Below are 13,055 nucleotides of genomic sequence, written 5' to 3'. Positions count from 1 at the left end.
GAATGCCTGCGCCGAATTTCGGCTTCCTATGCTTATTTTTGCGACTGTGACGACTCACAAAATTTACGCATCAAACTGATGATTTTCGTTAAAAGCAAGTATACCACATCTAAAAACAGCAAGGTGGGCGTGTCCCGGAAAGAGTTGGCATGTACATTTGCTAAATTAAATCATTAAATACCAATATATAATATCTGAAGATATCCATAGTGATCCTATAGTGATTCGTCAAATTGGCGGTTGCGGTAAATGTATTATTAAAAGTTTTCTTTTTTTTTTTTTTGTTATTGCCAGAGTCAAATTAGCATCGAAACAGGATCTTTCATTTAAAGATGCCTCGTAAGAATAGCTGCGGAGTTGCCAATTTTTAAAACTTCTTAAACAGTTTGTCTTTTTAATAATTAGATATCTGCTTAACAATCGCCCACCGAATGTTATTTCTTTCTCTCCATCTCGGAAAAGTTGCCACAACAAGCTCTTCTTAAGCCTGTTATCGTAGTGTTCTCTCTTAAGCACTTTCCTTTGTCCGTGTGTGTAATGTCTGCGGTAAACGTTTTCCTGGTCGTAAAAATTAAGGTTTTGGCTGTAAAGTTATCATGTGGATCAAATGTTTTTTCCCCTTTAGATTCAAATTTGCATTTCCCGTACTTCGGGCCATCGAGGTCTTTAAATTGAAGAAAGGAGATTACCTTTGCCTTAGTCTCTTCGCTTCGCAATAGTGCAATAGTTGACGTTTTGAATGCCCTCGAATCGATCTCAAAAACATGGATGCGACCGAACGAACAATGTTACAAAAGAAAAGAAGAAACTTAAGTTGTGCTTTTTTTGTGTGATAAGAACGATAATGAGCCTTGAGAGCGTAGCAATAAAATGATCAATGGCGTGAATGTGTTCTTATGATACAGCCGGCACCACTAGAGCAATTACATGCTTAACGATCCTTTAGAAATTGATTTCATTTCGGGTCCTAACACTTATCTGGTATTAAATGAAATCTTTTACAGTTAGACCAACGATGCTACGATGTCTGCCAATCCTTTTTTGGTCTTATTTTTCCCTTCGCTGTAAAGGAGACAAACTTAGGAAACAAAAAATGTTAGCCATGCAATGCATTCACAATCTAGCGGATAAGCCATCACTTGGTTCGATCTCGCCTCGATCTTTTTATTCTTTACCAAAAAAAACCGAATAATATAATCATTCCTTTTGTTTTAAAAAACTTTAAAAAATTTAAATTAAAAGAATAATCGATGAATAATGTAAATGTATTCTGTTCATTCATTTTGCAATCATTCGATTATTCATCAAATCATGGTTCAGCTAATTTCAGTCAAACACCTTAAACACTAACAATTAATAATTAAGCTATAATTAACTTGGCAAGAAAATTCAACTACACAGCCCACAACTACAAGAGCAAACCAAACGAGCAAGCGAGCAAAGCAGTGCAGCAACATTTCCCATAAATTTTGTATCTTTGTTAATAAAGCCATTGTCTGACTAATAATTCATGAAATATTTTACATAAAATTCTTAATGGACGGCGTTTATATGTAATTATAAACTCACTTGTCTAAGAAGTATACCCTGGCGTTTATAGATAATCACTTTCCTTTACTTACGCTTTACTTACGAGTATAGCTCGTTTAATAGATGCCATAGAGACATCGAAAGACAAAAAAGTGAGTAACACTTGTTAGACTTTTCAAGAATACTTTTGAGCGGATTATATAATTCATACCACTACGAAAACATATATTTATTTTATTCAGCAGACCTGTTAGCAAAGTTAGTGCATTCATAACATATGTTAATCAAGAACATATGACCATAGCAAAAATGTTGTCTTGTCTAGAGTAGGCACGTCTATAAATTTACAATGAATTCTATAAGAAGCTAGAGGCAATAAGAGATTCCTCTCTAAGCCAAAAATAATGGAGGTCCCATTTGTACAAATTTAATAAAATATTTATGACACAGCCGCGTAGCCGAGTAGAAAAGTAGCCGTGACTATCAAGTCGGTGTTTCGGTGATCAAAACTCAACTCGGTTTGCGGGTTGTTCGTACCCGTTGTAAACGCACAGTCGCTAAAGGCGTCAGCTCTATACCGGCTGGCCATACTATACATTCGTTAGGCCGTGGTCACACTCTATGTCCTCCCGACTTTTTTCGACTTTTTCCTAACCAGCACCTTACTACGCATATAGGGGACATCTCTTGAATGATTGCTGACATACATACCACACATACATACATATTGTAATAAAGTTGATAGAGTATCATGTGTTTAGATTATCTGTTTAGGCCCTAAGCTGGTCGGCTGCAGTACGCCAAGTCTATCCATCTTTTATAATGCCAAAGTGTCTCGGCATAAGACGGTCACTAATCTTAATGGTTCAGGCAGATTGAATGCCTAGTGCTATTAGCGAGTAAAACGCTAGGTTGAGTTGCTTTATGTGAACTCTGATGAGAACTGATTTTCTTTACTTTCTTAGGCACTATTTATACTAAATTTTTACACTAAATTATTCTTATCTTATTCTAAACAGGATTGTAATTGCTTACTAAATTATCCTTATCACACACTAGATTATTCTTATATAAACAGAATTATCACTGTTTACATGCGAAGTGAAGTGTGACATTTTATTTTTATTTTATCAAAAGGATTATGCTGAAGTCGCATAATTTTGTCACACTTCAAGTGGATGCATACGATAGTATGCGATCACACTATAATATTCAAATGCTTGTAATTATATGGATCATCAAGCTCTTCCGCCTCTTTTTTCGCGAAGCCTTGCAGAGCATTGGTTTTCGATCAAATTTCGTCAGGGAATTCCTTAAAATCTCGAGACGGAAACATGACGAGCCTTTATCGACTTGAAAGTTTTTTAACGTAATAACTAAGAGTAACCTCGGGAGAAACTTTTTATATTTGTTTGCATCCATTCATGATTAAATCCAACGCATTTGTGGCTGTTGAAACAACATTGCAGCGTGTGGCCCCACCGTCCATTTAATTTTCACAGAGTCTATATAAGCTTTCCTGTACGTTAATGAAATGAGCAAATGAAAGAATTCCTTTATATATATTCTCCAATATATAAAATCTTTTGCATAGCATAGGAAAATGATAAATTACTTTTTGATAAATAACACAATTTCGCATTAATCATACGCCGTGTGCTTATGCAATTCGCTTTATCATATAAAGACAATACACCTGGAATTCTTTTTACGCTAAATTTTCCACAAAAAAAATCCGGACTTGTGCGACTTATATCTGTAAGTCCTAAGCGAAAAAATAAAAGCTTGAATTAATAAATTCCAAAATTTTTGAATTGCGCAACAGGCGATGGGTAAATGGACGCGAGAAAATCTATTCGTTTCATGCCAACTGAATTTACTGATAATTTTTGCGAACCACGTATCGCACAAAAAGAGTTTTAGATTCTTAATGAAAAATATCTACTTCTCGACTTACATTGTATAGCATTTGAGCCAAATAGGTTTTCCGTTTCAAGCATTTTTAAGTGCGAATTATAATTTACCGCATTTGGCAGCTATTCGTAGTAAATGGATTTGGCTCCTGAAGGTGTTGTCTGGGTGCATGCCAATACATCGATCGAGAACTTTTAATATAGATATTGGTTATATATAAAATATGTTTCGATTATAATACAAGTGAAAGCTCTGTAATGAGACGCGGTCCACTACTAAATACCGTAGACCATTTGACTTCATACAGTTATTGGTAAAACGACTTTTCAAAATACAGCCTTATATTGATCCAATCCGGATCATTTTTAATATCATTCGCCCTTTGGCCAAAATATATCGGTATACGATGTTTCATTGAAATATCTCGAAAATGCCGGTCTGTAGGTTGAACAACAGACAACTAGATGGATACACGGACATTTGAGTGAATGCAGAAAATGACTTTGAATCGATCGTGTTAATAAAAAATGGGTCTATCTCAAGTTTTCCTGCGTAATCCATACACAGTTACGAAAAACAGAAAACTCTACCGCACTGATGTTTGAACCTGCGAACACTGACTTGGTAGTCTTAGTCGTAGGCGATTCTCCGATACGCGAGCTTGCTTCGTCGCGTAGTTAGTCAATTTCAGTTAACTGCACTTAATCAACATGGATTCATTTATAAACTTTTTAATCCTTTCCATATTCTTTGCAGTTTAGGACGTCTTTTTCGAAGTCTTTACTTTTTATACAAGACACTGCTAAACATAGCCTGCTTGTGGCGATCTAACTGACTGTTTCCCTTCTATGCTTAGAATGCGTTACGATTACAGATTGTGCGAGTATACCCCTTATGTGATATTTGCTTCCCACCTCTCACCTTTCAACTCTTATTTACTTATTTATTTAGATAAAGGTACGAAGATAAATTCGAATTTAATTATCAAGGTCATCAACCAAATTTCTTAACAGAGCCCAGCAAACTCCACAACAGAGTTTAGTGAAATATTTACAGTTGACATATAATTAAATTTTTCCAAATTCAAAGCAGGCTTCCGCCTGCTCCGTCCCGGCTGAAACACGGAAAATATTTTTGTGGACCCTGCATGAATCTATGAGAAAATACCTCCCAAGTAAGCTAAATATACCAAATTTCAAAGTGGTTCCCGAAAGAAAAGGTTGAATTTCTTGTGCTCTTTCGGCAGGTACTTTCGTATAGATTGACGTGGTATAGGTGAATATAGGCGACATTTTCTAGTTTGGAAGGTATTTTCCTACAGACGTTCGTAAAAGAGCGTAATAGGAAGCTAAGACTAGAATTTGCAAGGGAAAACGCTCAATTCTTCCCCGTCTAAACTTCCTACCACGTTCTTGTACCAAAGGCTTACGGCGAGCATGGCAAGCATCATGTTATAGGTTGGTATGTATTGGGTCAGTGGAGTCGGAAAATTGGTGTTTATGAATGTGATGGTAAACAAGTTAGGTTATTTAAGGATATTGAAGCAAAATTTGGAAGGAACTACATCGAAATTTTGTATTTTGGAAAGATAGGTTCTCCTAAGTCCCTAAATAGACTATAAGAAGAATGGAGTAAGATCCCCGTTTCCTATGCGAGCAAAACTACACAAAATATGTGACGTTATTAAGCAAAAAGGACACTCCACCGAATATTAATTTTTAATAAAACCCAGGTTTTTATCTTCGCTTCCTTCCTTATTTGAAAAAAACCCAATTAGAATGAGGCTATGTTTTTGAAGTTGTTGAAGGTAATTAAATTTCTTGTCTACTGGAATAATGCTTTAGTTTGTTCTTTTTTTTATATATTCATACTCATCCCCTGGTAGTATAAAAGAGTAAGAAAAAATTGTTATGTTTGGACAATGGACTTGGTTTGACAAGCGTTCACTTTTACTCGAGGGAAAAAACCCTCGTGGGTGAGACTCAATGTAGGTAAAGCGAAGGCGAAGTGTGTGATCAGGAGCAACGAACAGAGATTGGAGAGGTAAAGCAAGAGTTCATTACTTTAGCGTTGTGATCACCTTCGCCTTTACCGGGTTACCGTCTTACAATACGTTACGTATATAAAGATGTGTGTCAAACGTTTATAGATCTTTTAGATAAACATTTTCCTAAACTTTTTGAATCAAATCGAAATTCGATATTTGCTTTAGGTTGGAGGTCGCTGACGAAATCATATTTTTTAATAGATTTTATCTGCTTAACCTTTACAGGTCGTGTTTCTTGCTATTGTTCGTTCCTATAGGACGTTCGAAATGAACGCAGGAGTGTGGGTTTTCGTTACGTTTCAGTTTGCGTCCACTTTCTTTGAAATTTATGGTTTTTTTTGTTGTAACCTTCATCTACTTTTCACGCAGCTATGAAAAATATTTCGTCATCTTTTTTAAAATTTTTTTTGTTTTTTTTTTTTTTTGTAATCGATCGATCTATCCGAATTAAATTTTAGTTGGAAGCATTTATTTTTGTTTCCTTCGAACTTCTCTACCTTTGAATGGTTTTATTTTATATGATTTAACGAAGAGCATACCTACCTACTACTGTCCTAATCAAGTGCAGGATGTACTGAAGTTAGTTTCATTTTGATTCGATTTTCTTATGCTCTTGCTTTGGTTATTGTTACATTTGTTCAGTTCAATAAATTTTCAATTTTAGTACATTTGCGACTCTACATTAATAAAGCAAAAAAAATAAATAAATAAATAAAATAAATAAATAAAGAAAAAAAAAGAGATAGAGAGATAGAGTAGAACAATATAAACCAGATTACCTTGACCTATAATATACATATATATATATATGCACTATTTATGTATATGTATAACATATATCTTATGTATAATACATATAAAGCAACATAAATAGTTATTTGTTCGTTCGCTTAGACGTTTCGTTCTATTCTACATTAGAGGACAAGGGTATGTGAATTTTGTTGTTTCGTATGCAATCATACGAAAAACGCATTGCTATTACGAACTGCATGACAAAATTCTTAATGAAATTGATTCCAATCGAATTTCTCTCTCTCTATCCATCTGACTGTGTCTCTCTTTGTCACTAATAAACGAACAAACTTTGCAATTTACTTATGTAAAACTCAAGTACTCACACCAACCCCAGTCAGGAATATAAATCTAAATTGAGATATCAAAAAAAAAAATTTGCCTTAAATTTTAGATTTACAAGCATTCAAAATTCGTTCTTAATTCGTTTTGCTTCTTCCTCTCTACAACATGTTTCGCATTTAAAATATCGATATCTGCTTTTGTTTTCATTAAAAAAAAAAAAAAAAAAACTAACAATGAAAATAAAACCGTGCAATATACGCATATTTTGTTTTATATGTAATTCAGTTCTCGAGCATGAGTTTATTGATGTGTACGCTTATGATGCACAATGACAATTGTGACAACAAGTGACTCTAGCATACATGCGAAACAATTCAAGTCAATATCTACCTACTCAGGCATTCAGAATACATACACTCAGTCGTGAACGCCTCTATGTGTTCTATATGGATGGATGAAGTACGTTTGTCACGATACCTCTGCTGATGACAGACATTTAGTGGGGTTGTGTGTTAAGATTAAACTTTAGTCTGATGTTGCTATTGCTGCATATTAAAAAGCCTAGAAAATTACATAAAACAATAATAACAAAAAACAACAACAACAACAACAATAAATATAACAATAACTATGGCACTAGGCAACTCGCGTTTACGTAATAAAAACATAGCGTTTTGTGCGTATGTATGCGTGCGTGTTTGTGTATGTGTGTTTGAATAAGCATTTAATGTAACTAATTTAACATTTTGTTCTTTACGTTTTTATAGTCGCCAACGCTCGATATATTAAGTTTGAGCTACGGCTTGCAATGTCCCCAACAAAAAATGACTTATTTATGTTATACATCTTGTAATTACAAAGATGATAAGTTAAATTAATCTAATTAGTTATGGGTATGTGAGATGAAAAGAATAAGAAAATTTTATAAAATTTCTCTCAATTGTTTTATAAAATGTTAATATTAACATGAGGTAACAAGCAGAAGTTGGCCTTAAGGCAAATCTTCGATGTCGACAACTTTAAGTATAGTCTTTTGTTAGATAGGAACGTACCGTTTTATTGGGTACTTTGAGGTAATTTAAGCAAATATTTGCAACGAATCTAAAATTAAAGTCCATTGTCTACGAGAAGTTACTAGACGACGTTATAGATTGAGATCTGGGATTTACTTCTAAGGATTCATTTTTTTTGTTTGACGCCCAAAAGCTTGTTTAGGAATTGTTTCAAGTAAAAGTTATTAGCTTTGGCTTTGAAGATTTGAAGCTTAAGAGTCGGCCACGATGAATGAAAGTCGAGCGTGAAGAGTATTGTTAACGTAACTTATGCATAATCTGTTTGCAATGACACCGGAATGCGAAGGTTAATGAGCTCATAATAGTAAGACATCGATTTCCTTTGTGCAAACACGAAAACAATTAAAAGTTAAACTTGTTGGATTGGGGGGGGGAAAAAGAAAAAATTTCAAAACTTTTTATTATTATTTTGATCTCTCCTCCTGTTCCTTCTATTCCTTCTTTTATCAAGCAACTCATTAAGCGTATTTCAAATTTTATCAAGCAAGCAAAGGGCCTAACTGTCTGCTGATGCTGTTAATGACTTTGCTCGAGAATCCATTGCTTAGTTAATACAAAATTTAAATTATTCAACATAGTGGAGAACTGTTTTTTTTTGTATCATACTCGAGACGATATAAACTCAATATTTATGAGAGCTCTCTGACATCTCTGAAAGCAAGGAAACCCGCTGTGACTATGAAATATCCATAACAGTCAGAGATGCACCGAATTAATTTGTACTATCTAATATATAGTTTAGAATTGACATTTCCTCTGCATTTCTTCTAGGACTTGCAATATTTAGTTGAGGATAAATATCTGATTCTAGGTTAACCAATAAAATATGAAATTAATATCTGGTATAGGGCTGCGAAAGCAGCATAACTTACGTCAGCACAAATCCATTTAAAGAAGGGCTTAACTTCAACTTGGGGCACTTTTTCTCTACACATTTTGATTCTTTATGCTTTAGAGCGTTTGTAAAATAAGATTATATTAGGTTTGCATGGATGTATACAAGACTCAGAAGGATTCTACTATACCGATCGATTGGAAATCACTTACTCTTTCAATTTAAATTTGTCTATCTGTCTGTCCGGTACGCAGTAGTGTGTGCTTTCATACCTGCCTGCTCATCATCTCTAAGCCACATTTTCTTCTATTCCTGTCTACGTACGTCTTCTGGTTTTTTTCTTCTTTCTCTGGTTCCCTTTTTTTTTTGCTCTGGTTGCTCTATCGCCGCTGAAGCTGCATCAACTGTTGCCACGCTCCCACATATCGCCATTGATGAGATGGCTTCTTACGGCCAATTTTTATTGATTCTTCAATGTTTTTGCCTTTTAGTCCGGCCATCATCTTCGATAAGCGCTTACTGCTAATCTCAATATTCACTAAACTTCAATGGAAATATATATATGTATGTAGTAGCATATAATTTCCAATGCTGCCAAATTTAATTGAACTTCTGATGGGACAAGTAATAGAGAGATGAACTCTATGCAGTAGATTTCAAGGCGATTTCATTGAAATCACGTTTTGATTGCAATTAATTTCGACTTTTTTTTTTTTTTTTCATTGGAAAAATGCGATTTTCTTAGTTGAAATCAGAGAAATGACTAAAAATGCCTTCAGCTTTAAAGATAACGGAGGAGTGAAAAAAATATTAAAGAAACACACGCACAAAAATTAAAACAGAGTCTCTCTCTCTCTCCCAGCTTATCCTCCTATATATTGAAAAGTTGCTAGGAGCTACCATCCTCAAGCGGAGCATACATCTCACAAATGATGGGTATCAAAATGTTCGTTTTCGATAGAAGCTAATCTCCTCCTCCGTCTAGCTCTTTCCCTTTGACTTGAAAAGAGAAATGCAAAAAAAAAAAAAAAAAAAAAAAGAGCAAATAAACAAACCTTGCTCTCGCACACAATGACGAACTCATTAATCAATGCTTTCATATTACAAACAAATGATTTTTTTTTTTTTTTTTTTTGCAAAGCTTTAACAATGTTTAATGCAGTCACGTGACGACTGTGACAACTGACTAACTATGAGATTTCTCTCTTTTTGTTTTTTTTTTTTTTTCTTTTTTTTTTTCAATAACAAGTGAGTCTAATGAAATGTTTTTTGAAAATAACGACAACAACAACAACAAAAAAAAAATCTTAGAGAGAGAACTCATTAACACGAAATGTGTGTTGTAATGGGTGATTAGTGATAAATCTCTCTTCCTAACTGTCTGCCTGTTTGCCAACTATTAATCATACTACCAAGCGATTTGTTTTTATGCTATATATATATATATATATATATATTTGTGTATGTGTGTATGTATATATATAGATATAATAAATTGTTTATATAATTGCTTGTGTTGCGATTTATATTAAATCTTTTCACCCTGATTTAATTTTGTAAATTCTGATGCGAAAGCGTGATATTCTAAAAATGTTCAAATATTTCTTATCTTTATATTAGAAATAAGTGCTTATATGGGTATGAATAGATTGTGGTACGCATATCTTGGATGATAAATGAGTTTTAACCGCTTTTATAAGTGCTTAGAAATATACTACAGATTTTAGAATATATATGTGTTTGTGTTTATTTGTGTGTTTTTTGCAAAATTTTCATTATTACTCTTTGTGATTTATGATGTTTGACTTTGATATTTAATTTAGTCTCCGAAAAGCATAGTCATGTCATGTCATTATGATAGAAAAATCACTACCCAAGCGAATGTAACAAAAGATTCATTTTGCGTAAAGATTTTGCGTAAAGAACAGTTGCCCCAATTACACCCTACACCCGTTACTTGCAGTGGAGGGTGTACTAAGTTTGTTTGGATATATGTAAGACGTACAGAATGATTTCAGATAGATTTGCGTTTTATTATAACAATCGATTCAAGATCGTTTTCAGAATTACTATCTACATATTTTCCCATTCATTTTCGCGTTCAACTTACAGTTGAACGATTTGAGTACAATTTGAAATTTGGGGCATTGATACGTTTTATTGACTTATTTTTTGGGGTTCCTTTCCCCATGGACTTCTTTAATACCGAATTTTTGTTTGACGAAACTTTTTTGTTTTCAAATTTGTGTACGATCGACTTCGCTCGACAGATACGTTTTAACTTGTTGTAAAACTATTCCTTTGTAAAAAGTAGATTTGAATTCAGCTCAGCCAACAGATCAGTTTAGTTGATATTCATTATGTAGCTTTTCCCGAAACGTTTGTCAAAGTGAGTTTTATGCAACTTGATGAGTCTAGTTCAACATAAAAGAACAAACACGCAACTCATAGGTTTTCAGGTCCATCTCGACAAAAGTTAAGAAGAAGAAAATTATATTTATCCCAGAAGGAATCTTGTAGTGCTTGCCAAACATTTTATTGTTTACTTGAGCGAGAAACAATCGATAATTAGGCAGAAAAGCGGAATGGCGGAATGAGTCAATGGACATTGTTCCAGCGATTTCCCACACTCGCATCTACCTATTCCGCCTACCTTTAGTCCTTGGGGATTAAGTCCAATAGTTGGTCAAGGAGATTCCACGTCACTAACTTGTTCCGGCGATGTTCTAGTTTTCTCATAAGGAAGTGATACGTTTGTTGACATTGACTTATCAATTAACTCCAAGAATAAGCAGAGAAAGATCATTGATTAATCACGCACCCAGGATATTTCAGCTTTTTATATAGTTTCCTGTATGCTTCGAAAGTAATCTCCGTTCTTCACAAACCATGTACAGATTGTCTGCGAATGAATTCTCGTTCAATTTTAGGTTAACTTGAAATGTTTCGCTTTTGCGAGCGTGACTTTTTCAAATCGCGAATGCTTTTCTTAAATTCGATCACCATTCGTACTTGTTTCGTCCATTGATATCATTTCAATTCCTTCTTTCTATGTTTTTAAAAAGATATTCGACATCTTACTTGAAGGGGGAAAAAGTGTGTTACATGGATAAAATGTGTTAAAAAGAAAAAAAAAAAAAAAAAAAAATTAGTTGTAAATAAACTTTTTATTTTCAGATCCCCATCAGACGCTATGCCAAACGAAAACAAACGCATTCAGGTGCCCGATGAGTTGCGAGAAGTTTTGTTGGAATTTTCAATTTCCTTCTTGTTGGAGCAACCGGCTGATGTTGTCGATTTTGCCGTTGATTATTTTACAAAACTTCAAGCAGATCGTAAACTTGCTGCGGGAACCCAAGAGGGCAATGGTGAAGAGGCTAAAGGCGGCGACTCGTTAGAGGAAGAGGAGGACGACGAAGGTAAGTTTTACAGGACTACAAAAATACATTATATTAAATACAAATTATTTGCGTCATTGACGTCATATAAAATCTCATTGTTATGCATTTACGTTCTCTATAAAAAAACCCTCCTATTAAATTTACGTAATAAAATAAAGCAAATAAGGAAAACGATGGTGGCCATATTATAGGTTAATAAATTTTCTTATTGCTTTTTGTACATTGTGTGCGTTATGGTCGGTTTAGTTCATACAATTACATGTTTACTGAGGCTTACGATAAGGATGCATTGAGCTTCATTTATAATGTCTAAAAATGTACATTAGATATACGATATAACAAACTAATTCCATATCGATTTAATGCGGCTTTGATATATGCAGGCATTTTTCCCACAAATCCAGTTTAAAAAGAAAAAATTAGGTAACAGTCAAGTTACCCTCCATTGTCAACAATTATAATATATATGTGGTGTATTTATTATCAAGAAGAAGAGAAGCGAATAGAGTTAAGGTATCTTATCTATCTAGCTATGTTTCTTTCTTTTTCAAACTCTTGTTTTCTAGATACAAACTCGCATTTTATTATAGCACTTATCTCTCTACTCTCCCTACTTATGTTATATATATAGATGTATTATTGACTAACTTTAGATTCTTAATCGATCCAGTCTTCTGTAGGTATTTTTTAGTCGCAAAATTTAAACTATATCTGCCTTTTACTATTTTGAATTAATGGAAGAGATGGTTAGAAATGACAAACCTTACACACCTGATGTCGATGGGGGGGAGAAAATTGAAATAATTTCATGCGCAACTCTGAAACTGAAAATCTATCGTATATTGAACTCCATTCTTCTTCTATTTCTGTAGCGATTAGAGTTGCATTTAAGTTTAGAATGAAAATCAAATTGAAGTCTGAGTGAGTCGCAACTACCTACAGATCTCTTTGCAAATTTTACATAGGATTTCAATTGTATTACTCTAGGATGACACTAAAAAAGCAAAAAAAACTTCTCTCAAAGAATTCTGTAGGATTTTATTATCCATCGAAATAAACTTGTTCGCCCGTGTTGATCAGAGTCAGATAAATATGTAGCTGATCACGATTCATAGACTTCGTAAGGAGATGAAATACCACTCACTCTCAAATAACCCTTTTATTTACTTATCTATCGC

General features: G+C 33.9%; 1 protein-coding gene across 1 annotated transcript in view; it reads left to right on the top strand.

The window, feature by feature from the left end:
• The window catches only part of LOC119636971 (cAMP-dependent protein kinase type II regulatory subunit), a 78,877-nt gene that overhangs the window by 32,089 nt on the left and 33,733 nt on the right, over positions 1-13,055 (top strand). The window contains exon 2 of the mRNA XM_038032734.1: positions 11,654-11,895. Coding sequence (XP_037888662.1) covers positions 11,670-11,895 — 226 coding nt within the window. The 5' untranslated portion in view covers positions 11,654-11,669. The remainder of the gene's footprint in view (positions 1-11,653; positions 11,896-13,055) is intronic.

The sequence above is a fragment of the Glossina fuscipes genome, unplaced genomic scaffold (assembly GCF_014805625.2).
Source record: "Glossina fuscipes isolate IAEA_lab_2018 unplaced genomic scaffold, Yale_Gfus_2 42, whole genome shotgun sequence".
Taxonomy (NCBI): domain Eukaryota; kingdom Metazoa; phylum Arthropoda; class Insecta; order Diptera; family Glossinidae; genus Glossina; species Glossina fuscipes.
This window is presented reverse-complemented; position numbering and strand designations above follow the sequence as displayed.